Below are 27104 nucleotides of genomic sequence, written 5' to 3'. Positions count from 1 at the left end.
CATAACTGCATGCCTAGTTCCCAACCTGTTTCCAGAATTAAGCAAAGAAACATGCACATGGTTTCAGATTCTTTACTAATTGAAGATGGATTTTTTTTGCATGTTAAGGCTGAAGTCTGTAATTCTTACCCTGGTAAAAGCAGCTAAGTGATCTTCTGAAGGTCCTGACAGCTCAGCAGCTACTTAAACTATCACCTCTGGTGCTTTAGTTTCCTTATTAGAAATATCTCAGACAAAGTTTGCTCTCTGGGGTCAGAAGAGCACTGGACAAAGGAGTAGAAGGTCTGGAAATAACTGGCACCTGTATTTGGTTTGAAAATAGGACTGTTAAACCCAGGGCTAAGTTTTAAATCTAATGCTCAGCTCTTTCCAACAAATTTGCATAAATAATCTCTAAAAACCTAAATTCTTACAGCCTCTTTTAACCCCTTCCTTGAGCTGTCCTCATTGTTAAATGAGCAGAGATGAGATTTAGCAGACAGCACAGATACTTCCTTCCACAAAAAGCTGGCTCAGAGTGATGTGAAGGGTAACAAGAAACAGCAGAGTTTTAAGCCTGTCTTACTGGAATTTATCTAGGGAAAAAAACCTCCTCCAGCATCTTTGTCCATATAAACCACAGAAAAACACCTCCCACTGCTTTCATTCACCCCAAGGAACAAACCAAGAACAGCGTAGAAGAAATTTATTAAGATAGCACTATTTATACAAGTTACTCATGCTAGAAAAAAGCATAAATGATACATGTAAACATTTGTTTACAGAATACTTGTTTTCCTTGTAAAGGTGCAAATGATCTTCATATGTAAACACAAGAATACCGACCTTTAGGGGGGAAGGGGTTTTTATAAAAGTTTTAATGTCCCATTTATGACTGTAGTGTATTTTTTACTATATTCAAGCACATTAAAGTCTGAGTTACATGAATCAAACGATGAAGTTAAAGAACTTAAGGTGTCAGCACTGCCTTTTTCATCTCAAGAATTTACAGTCCTCTTTTTCAAAATGAAATTTAGTAAAGGTCCACAGTTAGATCAGGTGCAAAAGGTCATTCTTCCATACTCAATAGAAATTACTGTAAAAACAGAACTGTTGAGTCTTGAGTTCTTCCCTGCTCTCTCCCCACTCCTGGGTGACCCCACAGTTATTCACAGTGCCAGAAAACAGCCCTTCCCCTCCAAACTCTTTAATGATCTTCACACCTTTCCCTGCTCTAACCACACACAGGCAAAGTGCACAAAGACCACTCAAAGAGAGGGCTCCATCCATCAGGATCAGGAATTCTACAGACACAGACAAGAGGGCAGCTGAGCTGAGGCTGGTCTGAGGTTTTTTTTCCCCAGCAGGAAGGAGCTGGCTGTGGGTCTGCCCTTCCAGCAAGAACACAAGAAGTGGTTATCAGAATGAACAGATGATACCTGCACCCTGCTTCAGACAAGAACTGATATCAAACAGGCAACAGGAAGAAAAAGGCTTTTAAAGGTGAGCTAGATTTAAGTTCTGTCAGTGGTTGCAGGATAAAGTACCAGTGTGGGTGTAGCCAAACTGTATTCCACACCCAGCTGCATTATTTCTGACATTATTCCTGGGAGTGGTGGGTCCTTTGTAACAGCTGGGAGCTGAGTGCAATGTTCTCTGTCCTCACAAAGTGACAGCTGCACCCAGCCTAAGGGGGGCTCGTCTGCCAGTGGGCAGAGTCCTATCAGGGACTCCCCAAACAGCCTATGACTCGGGATTCCATCATTTCATTGGGAAATCCCTTGCTCTGGGGGAAGGATTCAACATTCCTGCCTGGATTTGAGGGTCCATGATCTGGGGGTTTGGGGATCTGGACACAACAACCACTACTGGACATCCAAAGAAGGACCAGGCCTTTCCACAGGACCAGAGCTTTTAACAAGACCTCATCCATCACACTAACAGGACTGCAACCACTGTTTGATCAGGACTGGTTTTAAGCCACTCTTTGTGTACTCATTGCATTTATTGTCATCTCTCTATTGAATTGCAACTCTGACTTGAAATCTCTCACAAGGTCTTTCTGTGGGGTTAATTCCTCCCCTGCTAGTTTACCTTCAAACCAGCACAAGTTCACACACAGGAGAGAGAAGAGGAGAGAAAAGCTCAATTTTTGTACAGTAAAAAGGCATTGCTTGAAATCCTTTTCCTCTCACCCTTTTTGGGCACTTCACTGATTCAGCTGAGCGATGCGAGTTCCAGTTCTGAAAAGATACTCAGGACAGCCATCTCACAGCTCTCCTGTCCTCTAAGAGACCCCAAATCATACCACAAGGGTTGGAACCACAGTAGGTGGCAGGACACAGCCCTGCCCAAACCACCAGCTGGTCGAAATGCAAGTCACACATATACATATATATATATAAAATACATATATATATGCACAGACAGATGTATATAAAAAGCTGGAATCATCGCTGTGAGCGATACAAAGGAAATACATGATACAAGTCAAATGAAAAAATAAATATACTCTGTGCACAGAAAAGCTTCTGTGCAAAGGTGGCACCTTGCAGGTCAAGTACTTTTTTTTTTTTTTTGAAGCTCTCTGTAAATAAGGCAAAAGCAATGTTTTCTGTATCACTTTTTTTCTCTTTCGCCCACCAAACAGCTGCCACATCCACTGCTCCCACAGCAGGAGGGAAAGCAGGAATCCCTCCTCCTGGCCAGACTCCCAGTACAGAGTGTATAGGCTCTACATCAGCATCCTTTTAAGCTACAAGAACTGTTACAGTTTGGTTTATTCCAAAAATGTAGAACTATTTAGAAAAAATACGGACATAAGCAACACTTCTACTTTTGTCCAGTGGTTCTCTGGAGTCTGACAACGTGGTCTCCTGCGGGGCACACTCTCACAGAAGTCAGTTTTTATAATTCCATAGAAAGAGTTCACCGACAAAGAGTTACATTGGAGCTAGACCGTGCATACTAGAGCTGCAAAGAGGTCCAGTGTCAACAAGTCTCTTCAGTTTGTTTTTCTAGGAATGAGAAGGCAGGGGACTCCCTCCCTCTGGAAGCTTACCATATATGAGATTCACAGTGTGTCATTTTGATAACCCCCACGCCTCCGCCCAGCCGCCGGTAGTTCATCCCGCCATACAACCTGCAGAGACAACATTCCAGAGTCACACATCCTGCTCCATGGGGACACCAACCTCTGGGAGCTGCCATGGCAAACACTGAACCATCTTTAATGTCTGCTTAAAGTGAAGAAGAGCTTGTGGAAGCACCCATCTTACACACTTTGTAAGTAAACAGCTGTATTTGCTCGTGCCTTCCTCTCAGAACAGAAACTGCTGCTTGATTTGACACCAAATTTCTGTTAAATAAATACTTCCTGCTCCCTGTCTGGTAAGAAAAAGAAATTTGTAAACTGTAGCTGACCTTAAGCTAGGTTTTGGGTGTCATAGGACTAGGCTTAGTCCTCCTAATTCAACTAATTTAATTTGTATGTTTAAACCCCTACATTCAGCTGAGCCAACTGAGATATAACACATCCCAAGCACCATCTGCTGACTGCAATGGTGTCTGCATTTCACAGGGATATCAGACCCCTACAGATTGCAGCTGCCTGTCCCCCTCTAGGCCACTGGAGTCTGCTGGCAGGAACAGGAGAAGCAAGTTCTCCAAACAGCTTTGTTAAAGCCAAATTGTAGCAGAATTGTTTCTCAGTCAAGCAGCACAAATAAAAAATATCTTCAAGATACAAAAGAAAGGGGAGACCACAGAAGCTGGTCACCTATATTGAGTTCAGTGGAGGAAAAAACTGATAGTTTTTTCAAGCTAATAATACCTTGAATAATCTCCCAAGCTGTGTGAATGCCTGCCAGGCAGTCACTCCTAACTCTGGGCTGTCACAGGGAGTAGCTGAAACCATTCCACCAAGGAATCTGATGTATGTACCACTTTCTCTCTCTGGCTTCCTCAGCAGTTCAAAAAGTACTGTGGATCCATGGTTCACCAAACCAAGGGAAATTCCTCCACTGCTGCTCATGACAGCCATTCTTATCAGTGAAGGGTTAAACTACTGCTATCACTAGTAAGAATAAGGACATGAATTTCTTTCTATTCCCCACTCTTGCCAGATCACCACAGCAGCAAAAATAGCCACAGGTGCTTGATACTTTATGCTAATTACATTTGGGAATAAATACACAAGCAATTGTTTTCAAGTATAGTTATGACTAGAAAGGCTATTTTTCCTCTTTCTTTTCTGCTCAGCATATATTTTGATCAGTAATTTCATATTATTTGCCTCAGCTTGGAGATTCTTCCAGTGGCTGAATCCTGCTGATTTAAAGGGGAATAACATCATGTGCTTGAAGTATTTCAGCTCCTCCAGAAGGATTCAGAAATCACTGCCTCACACTGAAAGTAAGAAGTGATCAGGCCAAATTCTACATGGTGGCTGTGAGTTCCTTCTGCTAAGGACAAGCTCAGTTTTACTGGGATGCAGGAGAGACTCAACCCAAAATGAACAGAAGGGGCATGGTGAGATATTTTTCAAAATGTGGTTCTTTCTTGCAAGAATGGGAATGTTGTGATGGCTCTACCCCACACAAGTTCTCTGTTATGGTGTGTACCACATTCCTAATTTTCCTGGGACAGCTCCAGCTGGATTTCACTGCCTGATTGTCACACAAACTCAAGTTACCTCCACGTGTTGGCATCTGGATCAAACACCTCAATGGTCTTCAGGTACGTTGTGCCATCAAAGCCTCCCACTGCCATCAGCTGTCCATTCACCACAGCCAGGCCAACCTGCAAAACAGCCATCAGACAGCAGCTACTTAGCTGGGATGTACTCAAAAGAAGGTTTAAAATGAAAATATTAATGAAACTATTTAATAACCGTGTTTGGTGAAAGGCAGTCTGCAGGAGAGGGTTGGGGTTTTTTTCTTTAGGGCACAGCACAAATTAAATACCCTAAAAAATGAGACATGGAAAGTTAAATGTGTATCTCAGATTAGAGAATCTCTCAAAGAAAACGCAGAGGGTTCCCCTTATTGCCAGCTACAAGAAGTAGAACCATCTGAGTGATGATAAATACACGAGAATCTAAACCTTTTCCATACAAAACTTATGTTCTGGACTGAAATTTTTCCCCAACAAAGAATATCTACCAGCCCACAACACTTGGTTAAAGTAGCAGAATCACAGGAAAGCCCCTGGTCCCAAACCTCTCAGGTTAGGGCTTGGACCACCTGTAAGCACTTCGGCCTCCAAACTTCTATTTAATCTTTGAAATCACTGAAACATCAAAACATGGAGTATAACAAAGTGGAAAATGTGGAGTATAACAGCAAAAAGGGAAGGTACACATTGTAAAATGGTCCCTGTTTGGCTTTGAGGAAGTCAGGTGAGCTGCAGATACAGCTGCATGTGTTTAGCAGTTTCTATAGAAAGCAAATACAGAAGCAGCTGATAAAAAGTCACTGTCTAATGAGAAACTGAAGTGGACAGTGTTGGACAGCTCACTCTGTGCTTGGAGAACAGAAATAAATATGTATTCTCTGCCCCCAGAACCAGTGGTTACTCAAACTGTGATTCATACTTGCCTCACCAGACACTGAACACTAACTCACAGACAGAACTCATCCTCTCTTTACCACACAATCCAATATCTAATGATAAACACCCAGACCATTTCCATCTCCCAGCCATGATGGCTGCTGAAAACACTGCATAACCTGTTGTTCACAAGAAATCACCACGATCAGCAGTGGATGGGAACTTGCTGTCACTCACAGCACTGAGGAGGAGAGGCACAGCCCAAGTGAAAGCCCAGGAGCCCTGTTCCCACACATGCCTCAAGGCAATGAGAGTCTGCTGGGAATGTGTATCTGAAACATGCTAACCCAGTTTCCCAGCTTTTTCCTCTCAGCAAGTGGGTGTTTTCACCTCCTAATTCATCCAGAGAGATGCAGGTACTAATTTGATAGTGTTCTTTGATGGTATTTCATACCAGGTACAGCTATGTCACCTAAAAGCTCCTCTGCTTCAGGCTTAGCTGACTGCATACAAGCCCCAAAAATATTTAAAAACACCCTCAAATGTCTCATTTCCCCATCTAAACAGCTGTGTGTGGCATGACTTGGCTATCTATGCACCCTCTAGAGAGTTTTTTACAAACTTTTTCCCTCACAGAAAAGAGGTAAAGATGCAGAGGAGGAAGCAGGAGAGTCTCATGAGAAGACTGACGCTTCACCGTGTGCTCTCCCCACAACAAGAGTGACAATGACACTCTGCCCTGTGCCCTCTGTCCCCACATGGTGACAGGTGGCAAGGATGAGCCCACCAAGCCCCACCTGATGCCTGGAGGGGCTGCCTAGAACAGAGGGTAGGCAGTGTTAAAGGAATAAAGTAGGGGTTTATTAAAGGCCTTTAAAGGATTCACCTTGGGCAGTACAAGAGCCCAAAAGTGGCTCTACCAAAGATGGACCCTGGGTCATCAGTTTTCCCACTTTTATAAGTTCTGGTCCATTTCCATATTAGGGTTAATTGTCCAATTCTAGCTCCAGGTGATGCAGTCCCATCCTCCCAGTTTGCTCTCCTCAATTTGCTGTTTACACTTTTTGGGCCTGCAATGGTATCCTTGGTTCTGGGGCTGGAAAATGATTGTTTTGTGTGACTTAACTGTGAGGAGAACTTGCCAACACTTTATATGGAGTTCAGAGTTATAAACTAACATAGTGCAGAATCTGGAAAATGTGTGTGAGAAAAACAGAACTTCCACAGACACTGAAGGATCTGATCTGCAGCCTTGGAAGAAGCTTGGATTGATGTAAAAGTACAATACACAGACATTAAGCAGAAAAATCATAAACTTATGTTTCTATAGTTGTAAGAGTATGCTTTAAATAAATGAGAAACTGTATTGATAAGATGGTGAAGGGTTTGTAATCTAAGGGTGTGGTTGTATAGAATAAACTAGGAGCTTAGAAGTTATGAGAATGTGCAAGTGAGACAAAAGCTCTCGGATAAAAGTATCTACAGTGCAGCAGAAGTAAATAAAGGTGATAGGTTAGAAAAGCAAAATAAATTCTGTGGCAACTGTCTGTTGGATTAGAAAGTTCTATACTGCCTTGTAACAAAGAACCTGTGACTATTCTTGGCACATGGCAAATGCTTCCTCCTCTAAAACCTCATGCGCTCTGAGACTGATGTTTATCTGAGCAATAAATAGTTCTTAGCTTGAAAATAGCCCCATCCCTTCATTTCTAAAGGCAACAATGACAGGAAAACATGAAATGTAAAACCTGAGGCATCACACTCACCCCGCTGCGCCGGGACGTCATGGCCACCACGGGGGACCACTGGTTGGTGCGCGGGTTGTACCTCTCAGCACTGCTGAGCTCTGTGGTGTCATCCCTGCCTCCCACAGCATAGATCATGTCCTGGTACACAGCACAGCCCAGGTGCTTCCTCCTGGTGCCCATGGGGGCTATGGTGTGCCAGCGGTTCTCCTGGGGGTTGTAGCGTTCCACTGCCGAGGGAGGGAAGGAGTGCAGTCAGCAGGGTTGGCAGGCAGTGGGGAGAGCACTTTGGACCTGATTTCCACACACCAAAAATGCCATAAACCCATTTGTTCTCTCTTTTCCAAAGCCATGAACCCCTTCGTTCTCTCTTTTCCAAAGCTATGAACCCCTTTGGTTTCTCTTTCCTTTCAAAGCCATGAACCCATTTGTGTTCTCTTTTCCTCCAAAGCCATGAACCCCTTTGTTCTCTCTTTTCCAAAGCCATGAACCCATTTGTTCTCTGTTCCAAAGCCATGAACCCATTTGTTCCCTCTTTTCCAAAACCATGAACCCATTTGTTCTCTATTCCAAAGCCATGAACCCATTTGTTCTCTCTTTTCCAAAGCCATGAACCCATTTGTTCTCTCTTTCCTTCCAAAGCCATGAACCCCTTTTTTCTCTCTTTTCTTCCCAAAAACTCTTGCTAGTATCTCTCCTGTCTCCACACTCGAGAGGGAGCTGGCAGTGCTACAAACTGACCTGCAGCAGTTTTACCTTTGGCACCTTCTTTCCTACAGCAAAAATGGCTGCTGCAGGAATTCAAAAGAAAAAAAACTGCTTGCAACTCCTATGCAAATGATCAAATCATTGTATTAAGGACATACTGCCAAATGAAGCACTGAGAAAGTAAAAATATGACACACAACTAGGTAATAGGGCCTCACAAGTCTGGAGAGTGAGCTATTGTATGGTACAATAATATTTAAAGAAGAAAAACCTCCACAAACTGATCACTGAGATATTCAACAGCTATCTGGGGACATGACAGGCTCCCAGGACCAGGACAAGCAGTGACTGGGATGAAGGGACAGCAAAAGGCATACCAGTATTGAGAGGAGATGTGCCATCAGAGCCTCCCACAGCATAGAGGAAGCCTCCCAGCACAGCCACGGCCACTCCCAGGCGCCTGGTGCTCATGGAAGCCACTCGAGTCCATTTGTTTTCTTTGGGATCATACCTGGCACAAGAATAAACAGCAGAGCTGAGGGAAGTGCTTGACACCTTCACAAAGAAGCAGGAAGACTGACTTTATTCTCCCCAAACAAAAATCCCTGTAAGATTTGTACAGTTCCTATCTCCTCTCTCTCACCCTCACACTCTCAGAGGGTGCAGCTTTTCTGCATCAGCTGCACCCTCTAAGAGATCCTCTTTCTTGCTGTGCCCCACTTTTTTGGGGTTTTTTTGTAATTAAAAAGTACCTCTCCACAATGTTGAGACAAGAGACACCATCCTGGCCACCCACAGCATAGAGGTAACCTCCAAGAACTGCTACTCCAACACTGGTCCTGCAGGTGCTGGTGGGAGCCACATCACTGCTCCACTGATTGGTCTTCGGATCATACCTAGAAAAAAAAAAAAAAAACACAGCAAAATTTATCTGCCTAGGTTTGTTTCAGACTCTCCCATGCTTGGGAGCTCTACAAGGCTGTGAAACTTGCCTATCCTGAGCTTCAACTGCATCACAGCTCTTTGTAAGCTGGATAAAAGCCCTGAAGTGATACAATGCATCCCCTACATGTTATTCCAGGCATGTTCAAACTGCAGGTTGGGATGAATCAAGCTGGAGATCAAAGGTTTAGGCTCCTGAGAGAGACTGGCTGGCGTGTGGAAACTTGCAGCAGAGTTAACTCTGCTCTGCTCCCTGCAGTTCACACAGGAACTCAGCCAGCACTGGGACTTCCAGATAAAACATGGATAGACTTGGGAATCCGGAGAAAAAGAAATACAGTGCATAGCAAGGAAGTGCAGGATGTGGGAGATACAATGATTTGGGAATTTGGGAGCATTCAAAGAGATAGGTGGGAAGAAGGGGAGGCTCAGGGTGGGAGGAGGTATTTTTACAGCTCATTGGGTTTGTTACAGGGTCAAGATTTAGAGTAGTAGGAGAGCTTGACTCATGCATCTTTCAGGCATGGGAATTGCCCTATGCAGCTCCCAGAAACAGGAAGCTTGGTAAAAACTTGTTTGACTTTAATCTTTCACAAGCCCAAAACTGACCTATTTTCCTTCTTCTGCCTATGTGCCAAGGTTCCTTAACTCTCAAGTTGCCACTTGACAAAAAAAAAAAATCCAGGATCTTTCCCTCAGCATCTAAGAAATGCTCACTGTAACCCCACCTTCCCCAACAACACTAAAAACAAACCCTCAATTGCAAGGAAAGTCAACCAGGATCACCACTCCTTCCAACAACACACCCAGACCCATCTCCTACAGATTCCTTCCTTATGCAGAGGCTTTGGTTTGTCCCGTTAAGCTGGGGATAATGTGGCACAGTGTTTTGCACCAGGGGTATGCAAGGCAGGAGGAAATGGCAAAATGAACAGAATTCCTAAAAGGCTGCACCCAGGGTGCAGGTGAGCTGCAGACACAGCTGCATGTGTTTAGCTGTTTCTACAGAAAGCAAATACAGAAGCAGCTGCTAAAACGTCACTGTGTAATGAGAAATTAAAGTGGACAGTGTTGGGCAGCTCACCCTGTGCTTGGAGAACAGAAATAAATACGTCCTCTGCCTTCAAAAGCAGTGGTTGCTCAAACTGTGATTCATACATGAACATTCACAGCTGAAATTCTGCACAGGGGCCTTATGGACACCTACCTTTCCACACTGTTCAGATAAGAGGAGCCATCATGGCCTCCCACAGCATAGAGGAGGTCGTCCAGGACGCTGACCCCAACTCCACAGCGCCTCTTGCTCATGGAAGCCACCATCCTCCACTCGTTGGTCTGGGGGTCGTAGCGCTCCACACTGGAAATGGCATCCCCACTGCACCAGCCCCCCACTGCAGCAAACACCAAAAACAGGGTCACAAAACACTCACTGAGCTCACACACTGCCTGTGCTCCCAGCACAAATCCCCCCTTTGGACTCGTCTCTAAGTCACTCCTGAGGTTTGTAGCTGCTCACACACTGCCTGTGGTCCTGGCACAAATGCCCCTTTGGACTCGTCTCTAAGTTGCTCCTTCTGAGGTTTGTAGTTATAAAATAGAAGGAGATTTTCAAGAGCCTGAACTGAAGTGTGGAGATGCTGTGGTTTGCACAGCACCAAATAAATCATGTGAGTAAGAAACATAAGTTAACTCAAACTTTCAAATATTAATGCACAGGTCACATCAGAAATAGGTTGTGAAGACTTTATGGGAACACCACCACCAGAAAATCCTGCCTGGAGTCTCCTGGCCTAAGCCAGTGGGAAAATGCATTGATTCAGAAAATCCTGAGTTGGAAGGATCAAAGTCCAACTCCTGGCCTGGCACAGGATAGCCCCAAGAATCCCACCACATGCCTGGGTGTGTTGTCCAAATGCTTCTTGAGCTCCATCAGGCCTGGTGCTGTGACCACTGCCTTGGGAAGTCAATTCCAGTGCCAGACTCTACTGTGGGTGTAAGAACCTCCTCTGACACAGCCCCAGGCCTTTCCCTTGAGTTCTGCTGCTGGTTACACAGAGCCCAGAGCAGTGCCAGCCTCTCCTCTCCCGTCACAAGGAAACCATGTAAACCACGATGAGCTCTCCTCTCAAGGCAGAACAGACCAAGTGACCTCAGCCACTCAGATGGCCCCTCTAGCCCCTCCAGCACGTCCTGCTGACACACAGACACAGCTGCAGGGACACACACCTGCAAAGAGCACCTCTCCACAGCGGATGGGTTTGCGCGGCCTCGTCCGCGGTCCCTGCATCAGCGGCCGCTCCTGGGGCAGCAGCAGGTAGTTCTTGGCTTCATCCACCAGATCCCTGTGCAAGACAAGAAAACATTAACCCCCAGAGGTCAGGCTTGGGAGAAGGGCCCAATCAGAAGTGATGGGAAGAGCAGGCAGCACTAGTCATGCACCTCAGGTATTGCCAAGTCACAGGAGAAGAGCGTGAGCAGCTCGGGTTAAACGCGCGCTGTCACCTCAATGCTCATCGGTTGTTTACGAGCCACTGACACAGTGACAGCAGCAAGCCAGCACCAGTGCTTGGCCACAGTTCATAATAGATACAGTTTGCTATAAAAAGACTGATTAAAAAAAGATATACGACAAGAGATTTGTCAGGCTTACTGTGCAGAAAAGAAAAATCCAGCCTGCCTCAAGCTAAACTGAACAGTCAGTGGTTTTGCCTCAGAAGAGAACAGGAGTTGGAAAGCACACAAATACATAATTCACACATGACCAATAGATGGAGATAGTACCCTTCTGATGAGTATTTTCTCCAGCTCACACTGTCCATCCATTCATGACTTGCCACCTGGACTAATCCTAATATTCCAAACCCTTGAATAAAACAAAAAAGAACAAAAAGTCCTCCTTCCCTCTACAAATGTGGAATTCCCCCAGTATGAATGCTTATTCAGGAAGAGAATAATTTAGCCTATGCCCTGAACTTCTTTACAATATGAACAGGATAGATCATGTGCTTTGAGGATGATACAGAACTCTGCAGAACCAGAAAGGTGAGACTCATACCATAAAAAGAGGAAATGAAAACTTCCCTGCATTATCCTTGTGGGAAAGAGCAGACTCTAATCCCAGAGTTCAATTCTGCTATCAAAGTGCAGACATTCTACACAGAAAAACTACTTTAGATCCCACAGAGATCATCATGAAAGCCATGCAAGAGCTAAGCTGCAATAAGAGGCCATGACTAGAGGAGGTGAAAAAAAAAAGGCAAAATGAAAACCAATACAGTGAAAGGTCTTTTACCTACATCAAACTGCACACTCAAATTTGCCATTTCACTGAAAACCTGAAAGAACAAAACCACTTCTAGGGTACACCACTAACTATTATGCAAATAGAAAACAATTTTTCCTGCTTCTCCTATCCTGCCAGTTGCCAAAGACGAAATTGTGAGGCATCACCCATTTACCAGTGACAAACGAGCACAGTTTCAGAGGACAACAGAATTCAATCCTGTAAATGGCTGAGGAGATTTACCTGCATTCCTCATCACTCTTAATGAGTGGATCAGAGCCCACTGTACCCACAAGAAACTTGGGACTCAGCAGGGGCAGGCGGACGTGCTGCAGCACCTGAAACATAAACCAGAACACCTATGGTGAAACCACAGTTACCCACAGAGATGCAAAAAGCCAAATGGAAAACAAGAGAATTTTAGCTGAATGCAGCTTGTCTCACAACACATTTGCCTTTTCAATATCCCAGTTTAGATACCCAGCAGAAAATCAGTTTTCAGAAAGGGACAATCCACTGGATGCATCAACAGCTGAAAGATGACAGCTGGAAACCTTTAGAAAATTACAGATGTCAAGACATTTGCCTGAACACTAGTTAAGTTAGTGGTTTTATCAAGGATTTAGCTCTCTTAAACCTGAGTGGTATTGCAGAGTAAATGAACAATGAGAAACAACACATCTTTCAGAAGAGTTGAGAATTTGAAGGCCCAAGCACATATAGACAGAGGCAAACAGTTATAAAAGCATTAAAAGCTGCCTTGAGAAGAGCAGCTTTTTCCAGTTTGGTTTGTTTACTTAAAACCATTTTCAAAAGCTTTCCAGTAAATAAAGTTGCATTTAACATCTCTTTCCAAAGCAGAAACAGTGAGGCAGGCAGATGCTCACCTCTTTTGATCATCCAGCCCAGACTTCAGAGGCTTTGGGCTGACAGCTTTGTCAGAATGGGTTCTGCTCTGTGAAATGCCTTGGCTTAGATGAAGCATCACATTCCAACAAAACCATTCTGACAAGCTCCACTGTAACATCATGAGGGCTGAGGCGCAAATCAAGCAGCAGAGCTTAAAGAAGCACTGCAAAGCAAGACAAGGCTTCCCCTCTCCACTGTGGTGTTGATATGACTCTCCAAGCAGTGCAGGCAGGTTTGTCTGGACAGACTGCTGGAGTGAGCTCGTTTGGCAAGTCCTAGCTGGGAACAATCCAACAAATCCCCTAATGAAGGCTCTGGCCAGCCTAGATGAAGGGACAGTGCAAGCCACCTAACACAGGTGGGAGTCAGAGAGAATTTTGGTGGCTTTACAACATTCAGAAGCGCTCTGGCACCACCCTACCATCCCTCCTTCCTCTCTCCCTGGATAAAGCAGCCTGGAATGTCTCTGTGCCCAAGATTACCTGTGGCAGCTGGGGTCTCCTCTCCTGGATGCTGTACTTCACCCAGGCCATCACAGCGTTGAACACCTGCTCCTCGCTGCGCACGTTTAACTCGTCACTGGATATGATGTCTATGAGCTGGTTGGCAGGAAGCAGCATGAACTCCTCGCTCTCCATCACCTGGGAAAGGCAGAGGAAAAAAGGAAGGGAGTAAGGACAAAGCATCAGAGCCATTCACCACTCCAGCACTTCATGAACCGAGCCAGTAAAAAGCCAAATCCCCATCAGTTCCAAGAACAACACACATAAAGGGTTTGCTGCACTGGGCAGAACACAGCCCCCAGCAACACAACAAGACACTTATGGATGGGCATGCCTTTTACACCCTTTAACAATTTTAAAGGGTTAAACCACACTGATCAGGTTTGAAAATTCAAGAAAAACAAAGCCTTTCTTTAAAATCAGCCTCCTCATTTGCCGTGTCTAATACATAAAGCAGAAATGAAACCACAATAAATACGTGACTAAAAAGCAGCACTGGAGCACAGAGATTTCCACAAGGAAAGCAAAACAGAGCACAAAAATAAGAGTCTCAAACAAGTTACCAGAGGCATTGCAGAGAACACAGAAAGCCTGATTTGTGGCAGAACAGAAAATATTTCAGGAGACTCATCTGATCCTGCCTCTTTCATTTGCTCTAAATATACACATGGAGTGTGCAGTAGTCGAGATGCACTAAAGAGGAAATCAGAGCCTCCAGAGCCCCTAAGGACTGATCTCCTGTGAAAGTCAAGCCACTGACAAACACATTAATTCCTCCAGCATCCAAGATAGCAACCAAGTTTCTCAGGAGGCCTTGGCTGCTGCTGGGGGACTGCTCACACAGCATGAGTCACTCAGACTGCCCTGGGAGCTCACACACCACCACAGCTCCTGCACAGACAGCAGATAGGTGGGGAAAGGTACAAGAATCAAAATTCAAACTGCAGAAATGGCCTGACTGATAACTGCCAGCTCACTTTCCCTGCAAGCACTCCCAGTCTGCAGCTGGGAATTTCCAAAAGGTTCAGGGACAGAAAATAACTGAATGCTGGCTTGCCCTTATCATCTGTGACCACATTAGAATTCCGTGACTTATTTCACAATTTGCTGCATAAATTAAAGAAAAACACTCTTTGACACAATCATCTCAAGAGCAGTCAGCTGTGCAGTCCTTCTAATTACCTGAAGAAGTTATTTAAGGGCACTGAAAAAATATCCAGTTACTGACAACAGAAAATATTGTTAAAAAAAGAACAAAGAGGATAATGAGATCAGTTACCACACTTGGTTCTTGGGCACCCTGAGCTTTTGGGGACAGTAAAGGCCACAGAAAGGTTGGCCCAGAGACTCCTTCAGACTTTAAGTAGGAACTGGGTTGGTCATTAAAGATCTTTATCAGCTTTTTTCCATAGTCTCCCTTCCTCCTACAAAGCTTATGTGTAAACTTTACTCTGATGGTTTTAAATGCAGCTTCTGCAGAGTCTGGAAACAGCAGCTGTGGAAATTCCTGAGTTAAAGATGCTCATCCAGCCTCTCCCTTTGACCCTCAGGACATCCAGTTGCATTGATGGCCTCACAAAATTCAAAGCATTTCTTTAAACCAAATTATTACTACTGTGCAACTTGTTAGTTTACACAGTAAAACAAATCATTATTTTAAATGCTTTGGCTTTTTTTTGGCTTAATTATAAGGACACTCATAATTATCTGACTAATAGTAATGATCTATTTCACTGACTTGCTTAGTGGACAAGAATTGGCTGGATTTCATTTCCTCTGCAGCATTCCTGAACAACAGTGCTTTTATAAACAGAGAGAATTCATGTCAGACTATGCAATATGGAGTGCAATTTTTGTCTGTTGATAAAAGTGCAACTTGTCCACCCATAAATATATTTTTTCCCTACACACAAATGTCAAGAGAAAAAAAAAAAAAGGCTGTTCTTGTACAGTGGAGTTGCTAATAGAACCATTTCACATTAGATGCACAAAATCCACTAGGGGTTATAGGCAACAAATTAAATTGGGAGGAATGGAAAAAACATTTTACCAAGAAGTTAATGATGTAATGCAGCAACACACATAAAAATTTAATAGAAGCAGAGGTTAGCACAGCAGAGGACATGAAGCAATTCAAACTGCATTCAAAGTAACTGCAAGGGTTGGCCTGGTGCCTGCTGCTTAATATTTCACCTTGGCACCCAGGAAATTCCCAGCTCACATTCCTTTCTGCCAGCTTGGAGGAACAATGACCACACAGCCTCTGCACAGGAAGGCAATTTTTTTTTTTATCAGCTTTTTATTTCTTTTTTATCAGTTTTCAACCTCCACAGTGGATGATGGTTAAACAGACAAGTGCCTGGCTTCCCCCAGGGATCACCAAGCCACTCCCCAGATGGGAAATGCTGCCAGAATGGAATGCAATCCCAAGGAGCAGCACCACTCACACTGTCTGCAGAGAAACAGTGGAAGCAAAAGAAGTGATGATTAAGGATGAAGAGCTGCAGAACTCCTGGGGCACTGAACTGGACACCAAAACCTGCCCAGGCCAAAGAAACAGTGCTCTAATCTAAGCCTCACTTTTCCAGAGGCTGTGTTTAAGTCAAGTCAATTATAATTTGCATCATCTTCGAGGAAGAGTGCTCTCTTCTCTTTTTCCTCCTTGTGCTTTAACAGGGATAAGGAAGACAGAAAGTTGTCTTCAAGGGACTGCAAAAGAAAAGAAGCCCATAGCAAGCAGCTCCTAACAGCCAGCTGCATGTATTAATACTAAACACTTTAAAACAAAACTGTCAAGCTGTTAAAATGTTATTTAGAGGCTTGTAAGCATGCCCTACTCATGTAATAACAAGATCTAATAGCCAGTAAAACAACCAAGCACTGAAAATAAACAACCATCTGGATAGCATCTTGCTCCCCCACCTCCCAAAAATAAAAAACAAAACCAAACAAATCCAGAAGAAAAGAAGTGCAGAGCAAGCACAGAGGATATGAAGTGGCCAGCTAAAATGTAGGGCTTTGGGAAACCACCTAGTTCTACAAAAAAAAAAACCTCTCATCTTACCAGCAAATTCTGTTTGGTTAGAAAAGATGTATTTAATTGCAGCTTTTATAGTAAACTGATGTTTTGGATACCAAGAATTGTCTTCACTGTGTCCAACAGTTGTGTTCTGTTGTGTTGGTCCTGCTCAGATTTTGAAGTACTACCTGACTAAAATTAACAAATTCCAACCTGCTCCTTGCATGTTAGAAGGGAAAAAAAGAGACAAGCTGCCATCACTCACAGCACTTCCATACTGCTGCTTCTCTGGGGAAACTAAATTAGCACCAGGAGTTCCTGGAGTTCCTCCCTTTGGAAAGGATCTCCCTGTGAAGCTGGTGGGAAGAGGAGATTTTTCTGCAGCAGTTCAGTAAAGACCCACTTTTCTCTATTGCTCACACAATCCTTAATTATGATGTTGATCCTTCTCTGAACCAGCTGCTGGCATTTTTTTTTTCACCAAAAAATTATCTAGGCAGAATTAACAAAGGATGAGAAACTTGAGTTTATAAAGGTCAGCTACAATATTACACATCTGAATTACTTTCAGACAGCTTCTGCTGAATAATAGATACAAAACTCTAGTTCTGCTACAACCAGGGATTTGGAGACTCCCCTGAGGCAGCCTCATGCTCCCTCAAACACCCACTTTGTCAATTCCAGAGCTCAACATCAAATTCCTTGGGTTCTATTGATGTGTTGTCCTTACTTTTAACACCTTCCCCCTCTCCAACCATGTAGAATCCAGAATATTTCTGAAAGAGGAGTGGAATATGCAAGCAGGACAGATTCCATGCCAAATCCACCTGCACCCACAGCCTTGCCACCCACATAGCACACACCACACACCTTTCAGGGAAGAAATGTTGTGCATCAACCACTGGTACAAGACAGTCCTGCTACCTCTCTCCTCTTTCCTCCCCACTTAACATCTGGCACCCATCACTATGGGTCCCATCACTGACACCCATCACTATCAGGGCACAGAGCAGGTGTAAAGACAGGATTTGGAAAAAATGGCAAAATGAGAGTTGCTGAAAGCTCTCACAGGCCACATTGATGCATTTTACAGCACAATTCCAGCACACCAGCTCCTTACCTCCTGGAAGTTGTGCTGTGTGAATTTGTCGGCGATCCTCAGCAGCTCACGGCACGAGTGAGTGTCAGCAAAAGCCCGGATGCCCAGGCAATTGGAAGGGTCCAACTGTCTCTTGAGGAACTCACAGCAAGCCTCCTGGATCTCGGCCAGCTGGAGAAGACAAGCAGCTGGCAGCAAGGTCTGGACATTCCCCTCTTCCACGGTGATCTGCGAGGTGTAGGCGAAGTCGATGAGCAGCTCCATGGCGCGCTCGTCGATGTCCCTGATCACCACCTCGGTCTGCCGCGACTCCGCCAGCTCCCCGGTGAACATGGCTCGGAAATAGGGGCTGCAGGCCGACAGGATCACCCTGTGGGCGTAGATCTTCTTGGCCCCCACTACCAGCACCACATCACAGAGCTCCCTGTGCTTCCTGAGCAGGTTGATGACCTCCAGGGTCTGCCGGGGGTGCTTGTCGGAGATGTAGGGCATGCGCGCGGGCTGCGGCACCCCCTCGGGCAGCTTGTTGGGGTCTCCGAGGGTGCAGCGGCTGGTCACGTCCATTCCGGTCTCTCCTGGACGAGTGCTGGCACACCTGCAGTGCAGGAGATACAGATACAGCACCATGGTCAGGGATCCCAGAGCCAGCTGGGAGCTGGAGCTCCACAGCTTGCACCGAGCACGAGCCTGAGGGACACAGACACGAGCCGTGCCCATAAGTCCCCGGCGGGACACGAAAACAAGCACGTGACCACATGAAAGAGGAATCCATCTCCAAGCAAAGCTAGCTTAGAAGTAAACAAATGCCAACTTGCAGCAGGCTTCTATTTATTGCTATTTTTATAGGCTTTGGATGACACACGGCTGTAATATCCAGCTACACGCACATATTTATGAGCTGAACCTCGCCGTAGCCTCGTGTGGTAAAGGCACATTACCTCATTTCACAGAGTGACTCAAAGCACAGATTAGCTGGCTTGCCCACTGTCAAATGCGGGAGTTTTCTTTGACAGAGGTGGAGATGGATTTCCAGCTCTGCGATTTAACCAAACTTCTCTGTTCTACCTATGTTTTTAATGGGGTCACTCATCACTGTAATGTCTGAACACACTCAACTGTCACACAGACTTTAGGAGCTCGAGATGGCCTGCAGAGTACCATGAGCATCTTTCAGGTTCACAGAATACCCGTTCTAATCATCACCTCTTCAATTATCTTTGAGCTGTGGAGTCTCCTGACTCAACCCACCCTCCCTGACACGTGTCAAAAGAAGGTTAATCTTCCTCAAGAATGGCAGAAGGCAGGCAAAACCAAATCAAATCAAACAGGAAAAAGATAAAACAAGTATCCACCACTATCAACCAGCCAAAAAAGGAAGAATAGGAAATCAGGATGGTAACTTTAGAGGTGAAGAATCACTTAAGAACACATAAACTAAGTTACTGGCACAGAGAAGAAACACTGTGTCTTCCCAGTTTCAGAGGCAATTAGGAAAAGCCAGGAAACTGCTGCTTGTTCCCACATCAAAGGAAAAGCATCACTTAGAGCAATTAAAGGACATTGAGCAAAATATCAGAGTATTTATGGTTTATCACCACTGAAGATGTACTGAAAGACCCAAAACATGCTGGCCACTACCAGTTTTTCCCTGATCCACTGGCATTTGTGAGCTGTCACTACCCCACTGCTCATATTAAGAGTTGAAATTAAATCAAGCTTGGCTTTGCCATGGCTCAACGTAATTTGCAGCAGGCTTGAAGGAAAGAATTAAAAAAAAACACCTCACATGTTTTCCCCTCATTATTATGTCAAATGCACTTTCTAAGCACTGGGAAACCAGTCTCTGCAGCAGTTCAAATTATTTACTTGCATCTTAGCCTGTTTCCCATTCCCTCCACACCCTCTCCTTGATCATCATATTCATATGTTTTAGACCATTACCTCCTCCTCCTCCTATCTTGGTTACACAGATCCAGCTGGGGCTCCCCTCTGGGTTTTGCTGCTTGCTCCTGCTCAGCCTCTGCACCTTAAATGCCTTGGGTTTTTATCCCTGCTGCATCTTTTTTACATCCATCACCGTTCTGCTTCCCTGACACCTCTGACAAATCCTCCTGCTCTTACACTGCTTCTCCACCAGTCTCCTCCACCCACTCCTGTCCCTCACAACCCAAATTCACCTTTGGGGGCCTTGACAATCATTCTCAAAGCTCTGCCAAGTTCCTCACAAACAACGCATAAACTAAATTGCCCTTGCAGCAACACACACCAACCATAATTAATGGTACCCCTGCAAAAACCCCAAGAAACCTGGGCTGAAGATTAATTTACCTAATTGGCTTATTTTCCCAGTCCTTAGCAGTCAAGGCCAGAAGGTAAGTAATTTAATCCCTCTACCAAAAGATGGAGAAAGGTGGTGACAAACATTCCTCTGTAGAGTTTGGCTCTTGCTAAGCAAGCTGAGTTGATTTTATTGTGCATTAAGTGTTTTGAACTATGTCAAACCAACCCTTGGAAGGAAAAAAAGAACACAATAAGAGCTCTTTTAAGACACATGCTACTACAGTTCTGGACAGTTTGTCTTGACCAGGCTGTCAGTCAAAGAACAGAAGAAGCATTTTTCAAATAAAAACCCATTTCATGTAACTACAGCACACAGGAGATGGTGCACATCCAGGACAGGGCATCCTTTTGGAAAGCACACAACCCCTCTGTAACAGATTTACGCAGTAAACCTTGTCTTTCCTAGCCAGGACAGAACAGGATTTTTCTGCCCAAATGAGGCCCTGCTGAACACATCTTTAACTCACTGAAAAGGTGTCTGGTTAGCAAGAACTGCAGTCATTCCTGCATTGTTCCCACCAGCATTTATCTGAGAGCCTGCATTGTACTCAGCCTCCTTACTCCTGGGGAGAAAGTGCTGGTTAATGATTAAAGAAGATTGAATAGATGGAAAAAAGAGTAACAACCAAACATTCCTGATTCACCCACAACTTATCTCTGGGTGGTACAGAAGCCAGTGATCAATTGGCTTAAGAATTTCCAAGCTAGATCAACCCAGATGCTTGATGTGAAGCTCGATGGGTTGCTGCTACACACAGGCACAAAAGTGTGAATTTAAAGGACACCTCTGCTGGCTTGTATCTCCACAAAGCTTGTAATTCCACTGCATTCTGTGTGCATTATGCATAAATATGCACAGAGAATGAAATGATGAGTCAGTAGCTTAGAGGTGTGAAAGACAGAAGGCAGTACTTGATTCTCACATGGCAGGGGAGCTGCCTCCCCCCACACAGAACTCAGAGCTGCTCCTGAATAGCCAGGGTGATTAAGGAGGGCTGAGGATCCAGAGGAAATGTGTGTGTGCCTGGATAAAAACATTCACACCCAGCTATGCAGATATTCTGGGATTAGCTTCCATCAAAATGCAGGGCTGGGGAAATCAGCAAATACAATGGGATTAAGAAAGGGCTGACAAAGGATCAGTTTTTGTAGCACACTGCTGAGAAGTACAAATGGGAACACAGGCAGTCTGCAACACTAAGTCAGCTAAATAAACAGGCTGCTCTGCCTCCATTTTATTCCACTAATGCCCAAAATTTCATTCATTAACAGGGGCATGTATGAGACATCCATCTTTACAGCAGCTCCTCCCAAAGTTAAAAAAATACCTAATAACACACACCTAGGGAAAATTCCCTCCCATGCTGTCATAAGGGCACCTTAACTTTCAAACCTGCAATTTTTTAAGATAATATGTGTTTTAGCACAAGATTACAAAAAGGCTTTAACACAGTTCAGCAGAAAACAACAGGCTGACCTAAAGCTTATGAAACACACGTTTCAGGCTAAAAACATCAATTGAAATCCAAAAATCATGTGTTGCTGGAGTGTATTTCAGTGGCAAGAGATTTTAGTAGCAAATAAAAATAACAAAGCAAACTGGTAGTGATTTCTGTCAATGCCTTGATTTGAAATTAAGAAATATTTCCTATACTCATTACAGAGCTGCAAGAACAAGGGTCATTGACTTGGCCCAGCCTTTGGCAAGAAAAGTCACCACCACAACATGCCAACCAAGTAAATGGAAATGCTTTATTGTGGCATCAGTACCCTAGGCATCAAGTTAGCTACAAGTCTGATTATCAGGAAAAACACCACTGATTCATTTTCTTGCCCAGCTAGCAAGGTTCCAGTAAGTTTCCTCAACAAAGTTATGCAAACAAGCAGATAAACATGACTGAAATACTATTTGACATTACACAAAAGGAAACCAACAAGGATCTGGTGTATTTGCCTCTATTTATATTGCTTGGTTTGAATTTTACTGACCAAGAACAGAAAATTCAATTTCACTCTGACTGAGGGAAAATGTGACATGGTGCTGAACTACTGTGACATCCCAGTTAGGGTGAAACTGAGGATGCCCATACTCTGGAAGAAGAGATCATTACTTGAGCCTTCCAAAACCTTCCTGAGCCTTTTGTAGCTTGTTTTGGGCAAGAGCTATGTCCACGTAGTTGGATAACTCCTGAGTGCATGACCAGGATCTGAAGCCTCCTTCCTCCTGCTGGGTCTGGCTGCTCTGATCCAGCACTGCTGTAAGCTGGGAAAAGGCTGCCAGGAAAAAGCTGAGTGAGGAAGAGCTGGGAGAGCTTCCCCAGTTTGTTTGGGAACTGCTCAAGCCCTTGTGCCTGAGCTGTGTTGAAGATATGTCTGCAGCTGACTGTGCACCCACGCATCCTGAGCTGATTTCCCTGCTTCCTTCCTCACCCCTGCTTGCCCAAGGGGTCCAGGACTCCTGTCTGGCCCTGGCCATCAGATCTGCTCTGCCCTCCAAGTCTGGGTGCTGTGGGACCATGCCCTTCACTCAGAGGTCCCTGCTGCCTTGTTTTTCCCCTCAGCAAAGCCACATTCTCTTGCTGAGAGTGAGCAAGAACAGCCTGCCCCAGCCACCCCTTCATTCCTAATGCAGGGTAAATCCTGTTTGCAGCAGCAATTCTGTGTTCCCTGCTATAATCTTGACAGGAATAGCTGGAATTCCTTGTCTGTTCAAGCTGTTCCTCCTCCCCTCTGAATGCTGTACACATCTGATACCATCTCACTGTGTTTATTAACCCATTACTGGCCAAGCCCCACTCCCCTCTTTGACACAGGGTCTCTCACTTTTATAAGTTTTGGTCTATTAGTGTATTGGAGTTAATGGCTTAATTACAGCTTTAGTCCATGAAGTCCCACTTTTCTTGTTTTTCTCTCTTCAGCCCATGTTGTTTATACTCTTGGGCCTGAGATTTGGATCATCTGTCCTTGGTCCCCAGCTAGAGCAGGAATTGTTTTCTCTCCCTACTGTGTGCAGAGAGCTCATAGGAAGCCCAGACTCACACACTAAAGCAGCCCAGAATCTAAAAAACATTAAAAGCTCAAACCTGAGGCACCACCTGGGCAGGCAGAGCTGTGGATCATTATTTCTCCTTTCTGCCCCACCTCACGTGGGGGTGTTAAATTGGCTTCAGAGCCCTGAGTTAAAGGATAAAAGAAAGTGCTCTGCCATCTGCATAGCTGGAGTTCATAGGAAGATCTGTGCTCAAAATCCAGTCAGGAACATTTTATCATTTTCTGCTAAGACAGGCAATAGGAGGAGAACAAACAGATTTCAACAAGCCACACTGAAGCCCTTAAAACAGGCAAGTGTACTCCAGAACTGGAGTCCACAGCTCACAGCAGAGATGTGCTTGTCAGGCCAGGCTGCAGCAATAATAAAAAACCTCCACTTCTTCACCTCTGTGCTGCTGCCCACCACAAAAATTAAAATTGACTGGCAGCCAGAACTTCCACAATAGCAAATCCAAGGCCACAAACCCACAAACAGACACACCAACTCCAGCATGTGAATTCTCTGCCTCAGTGTGACACAGAAAAGAGCAGGCACAGAAACAACTTTAGAACCTCAATTTCCCCATCAGGAACACAAAAAGGAGGGAGAAAGCAAGAACACAAGCCAAGCCAGTTATCAATTTTATGTCATTCTGCAAAAATATCTTGATAAATGGAGCACAACATCAAAACCTAAAAAACTGGTTAAGATTTAAACAATCCCTACTGAAGAGGGCTACAATGAAAGAAAGCTCATCTGCTATTTAATCCATCCTGGAGGAAAAGGAATTCACTGCAAAAGTCACATACAGCTCCTCACTGAACAAACCACATTTCTTATCTTGGCAAAAATGCAGCACAATACCCAGGCTCAGCCTCTGTCATGTCCCAGGTTTACTCACTGCTGAACTGCAGCAGCGGCACAGCAAATTAAATTCATTAAAATGCATTTAATTAAAACGGCATTGTGCCATTCTTCAAGGGTTTAAGTGGCTCCTTCCTTCTTGCCTCCTTACACAGAACCCAGGCTAATGGTTTCTGTGGCTAAGAATGCTCTATAGATTCATCTATGGTTAAAAGCCTTGCCTTCCCTTACATGAATGTTTATAGATTTACCCACAATAAAGTTCTCCTCCTTTCAACATCCCAAAGAGCACAAACAGACCAAGCAAGCTGCCTGAGCTCTCTTCAATCCATTTAGAGCTGAAGAACTTCAGGCAACTTTGCTTCCACACAGCCTGCATCATGCACAGAAATGTATCTGCTGCTAAATTTTGCTGTGGGATTGCCATCAAGCAAGGAAAATCAACAAGAACTAGCAGGGAACCATGTTTGCAAACCTGTCATTGTGCTGAACTACTGTGACAACTCTTCCCTCTATGAGAGAGAATGTTTTTGACACAACCACAGCAAGAACTCCCCTGAATTAAACTTCAGCTGCATCTCCAGCTCATTAGAACTGAGGCAGCTGGCATCCATAATTAGAAAAGGAAATCTCCTTTTCACCCAAGACCTCACCAAACTCCCTTCCTTAAGGGAAAAATAATACCCCTTGGAAATCAAGTTTAAATTTATTCCTGGCAGTTTATTTTTTCTATTTTCCACAGCTTTGATGCCTAAGTAATTAAATACTGAATTTTAAAGATTATAGTAAATGGGGAAGTGGAAAAGGGGATGGAGAATTACAGAATTAGAGTAACTTGTCTTCCATACTCTTCCTTAAAGACATCTGGCCTTGTAAATACTGAAAACTAAATACATTTAAGAAAGGACTAAAGAGGAATGATTTATTTCCCAATTCCCCATAGCCAGGCTTAAAAAAAAAAAAATCCAAAACCACAAAAGATTTTACAGTCCAGGCACACAGCAAACCAACTCACATGATTTATCCTGTTTGGGGAACAGAAGAACAATTGTTTTTGTGTCTTACCTGCGCATTGGCTTTCCGTCCATGCACCGTGAAGAGAAACCTTCACCCTACACTTCAAGACCTGATCCAACAGGGAAACAGAAAAAGAGAAAAAAATGTGATTTCCTATGGGTTACTTTTAATTTTTGAAGGAATGCTTTGCTAGGCTGTGTCTCTACAAATGAGCTGATATCTTTTTGGTATTCTGATAGAATGGCTTGAAGTTTTACATCTCTTGTGTCTCACTATTCATAGAGACTGAAAACAGAATAAAATCTTTTAAAACATCTCTCAGTTACCCTGTCTCTGTAAAAACTAAGGAAACCAACAATTTCCAAGTGAAAATAACCTTCCTTCCCCTCTTCAGTCCTAATGTGCCTTTGAGCTCTTGTCCAGTTATAAATTCACATCCCAGATTAACAACACCTGGACCACAGAAAATAAAGCAGAAGAAAACATCACCAGCATTAAAAACATTTCCACCACGGCTGCACAAAGATTCCTCACCAAACAGAACACGCACATTATAAAGTCAGCACACTGCCTGCCTCCCTGAATCCTTAAAACTGTTCTACCAAAGGGAAAAATATCTGAAGTGACAGGGTGCTCACTGTCACTCCTTGCTCGGAGCCAGGAGGTATCTCTCCCTCACACATTTAGCAGAGATTTAAGGCAGGCTGGCACCTAATAAACAGCACAGCGCTGCTCACCAGCTACACTGCAGAGCCAGGATTTGATAGAAGATAAAACTTGTGTCTGGAAATTGAAGATAACTGTGCCCCAGAGGTAAGAGGGATGCTAATAATGCTACTACATCTGCAAAGATGAATGATGCTGCCTGATGTTCGCTACACTTCCACTCCAAATATTCATTTTTTGAGAGTAATAACAGTTGCAAACTGCACAGGCCTTTCATATTCAGCCACTAACTTCTAATTCTAATGTAAATTAACCCTTTTTACAAGGGCATCGCTTCACCCAATTTCATTTTTGATAGCTATTCACTTAGGAATACATTTAATTCAATTATTATTCGAAGCAATAAGCCTAACTTTTTTGTAAAAATCTATTAAAAGAACAGAAAGGTGTTCTGCCTCCACACTGATAGTCACAGGCTTCTACCTCTCCAGAAATGAGCAACCACTGAACTATGGGAAAAGCAATGACAGAATGAGAATGAATTAAAACTTAAAATAAACACAAGTAGCATTCACAAGAGGGAAAAAAAAATATAATTAAATTTAGGAAAAAAAAAGGTCATTTTTGGAAGACTGAGACTGTCAGACTGGAACCTTATTTCACAGGCAGCACTCTATAGGAGCATTATCCCAGACACACCAGCGGAGCTGGCTAATGAAGAATAAGCTCAGACTTGCTGTCTGCCTCACTTGCAAATTACTCAGGTTCGCAGCTCCCTGCAAATAAAGACAGGCGATTCCTCACGGTTAGGGCACCGCATAGCGATTCCGAGGTGAGATCGGGGCTGCCGGGGCACCGAGCACCGCCTTATCCCGCCGGGGCACCGGGCACGGCCGCGTCCCGCCGGGGCTGTCCCGTGAGCCGGCAGCGCCAAGCGGCCCCCGGAGCACCCCGCACACGCGAGGGAACGTGCGGCAGGCTATTCTTAGCCCCCCGATTGCATCAGATTTAATCCCCTTAAACCCACGTTGAAAGCCGGGGAGGGGGGGAAATCACACACACGCATATACAAGCAAAATAAAGGCATTTAAACCGCGCTGTCGGCGCGGCAGCAACAGGCTCAGGGGCGGCTCTGCCAGCACAGCCCGGCCCTGCAGCCCCCGCGGCACAACTCGGCTCGGCCGGCGGCAGCTCCTGCGGGACGGGCACCGCACCTCTCCGCCGGGCCGGGCCGAAGGGCCACGCCGAGCCCAACCCGGCTGTGCCGAGCCGAACCGCGGAGCCCACGCTGCGCCAGCCCGCCCGGGCAGCGCTGCCCAGCCCACCCCGCACCCCCCGGCCCGCAGAGCCGCCTCACTCACGCCGGGCGCGGGCTCCTCGCCACCGCCGAGCCGCGGTCCCGCAGCGCCGCCCGAGCGCCTCCCCAGCCGCAGGAAGCGGCCCGGCCCC

General features: G+C 44.8%; 1 protein-coding gene across 2 annotated transcripts; it reads right to left on the bottom strand.

Annotated features, from left to right (window-relative positions):
- Positions 1 to 668: 668 nt before the first annotated feature.
- KLHL20 (kelch like family member 20) lies at positions 669 to 27104 on the bottom strand. 2 transcript variants are annotated; one of them, XM_059477994.1, is made up of 12 exons: positions 27017 to 27104; positions 25038 to 25098; positions 17759 to 18332; positions 13599 to 13757; positions 12451 to 12545; positions 11151 to 11266; positions 10132 to 10315; positions 8735 to 8878; positions 8360 to 8493; positions 7296 to 7504; positions 4673 to 4779; positions 669 to 3121 (listed from the first exon to the last, which is right to left on the bottom strand). In XM_059477994.1, exons 2-12 carry the CDS (start codon positions 25058 to 25060, stop codon positions 3037 to 3039), a joined length of 1830 nt encoding a protein of 609 aa, XP_059333977.1. In that variant the 5' UTR covers positions 25061 to 25098; positions 27017 to 27104; the 3' UTR covers positions 669 to 3036. The 2 variants fall into 2 exon arrangements, with proteins under 2 accessions (XP_059333977.1, XP_059333976.1); XM_059477993.1 differs by lacking the exons at positions 25038 to 25098; positions 27017 to 27104 and having other exon boundaries at positions 17759 to 18364.

This window comes from Ammospiza nelsoni, chromosome 9 (assembly GCF_027579445.1).
Source record: "Ammospiza nelsoni isolate bAmmNel1 chromosome 9, bAmmNel1.pri, whole genome shotgun sequence".
NCBI lineage: Eukaryota > Metazoa > Chordata > Aves > Passeriformes > Passerellidae > Ammospiza > Ammospiza nelsoni.
Note: the sequence above shows the minus strand (reverse complement) of the source record. Positions and strands in the feature narration are given on the sequence as shown.

What these genes read in the sequence shown, in the direction of transcription:
- KLHL20 (XM_059477993.1), bottom strand. Translation starts at nt 18,364, where the DNA reads ATGGTGCTGTATCTGTATCTCCTGCACTGCAGGTGTGCCAGCACTCGT. An exon ending in TGACGTCCCGGCGCAGCGGG is followed by an intron (nt 4,780 to 7,295) that starts GTGAGTGTGATG and finishes GCTGTTTTGCAG; the next exon opens with GTTGGCCTGGCTGTGGTGAA. An exon ending in CCAGATGCCAACACGTGGAG is followed by an intron (nt 3,122 to 4,672) that starts GTAACTTGAGTT and finishes TTGTCTCTGCAG; the next exon opens with GTTGTATGGCGGGATGAACT.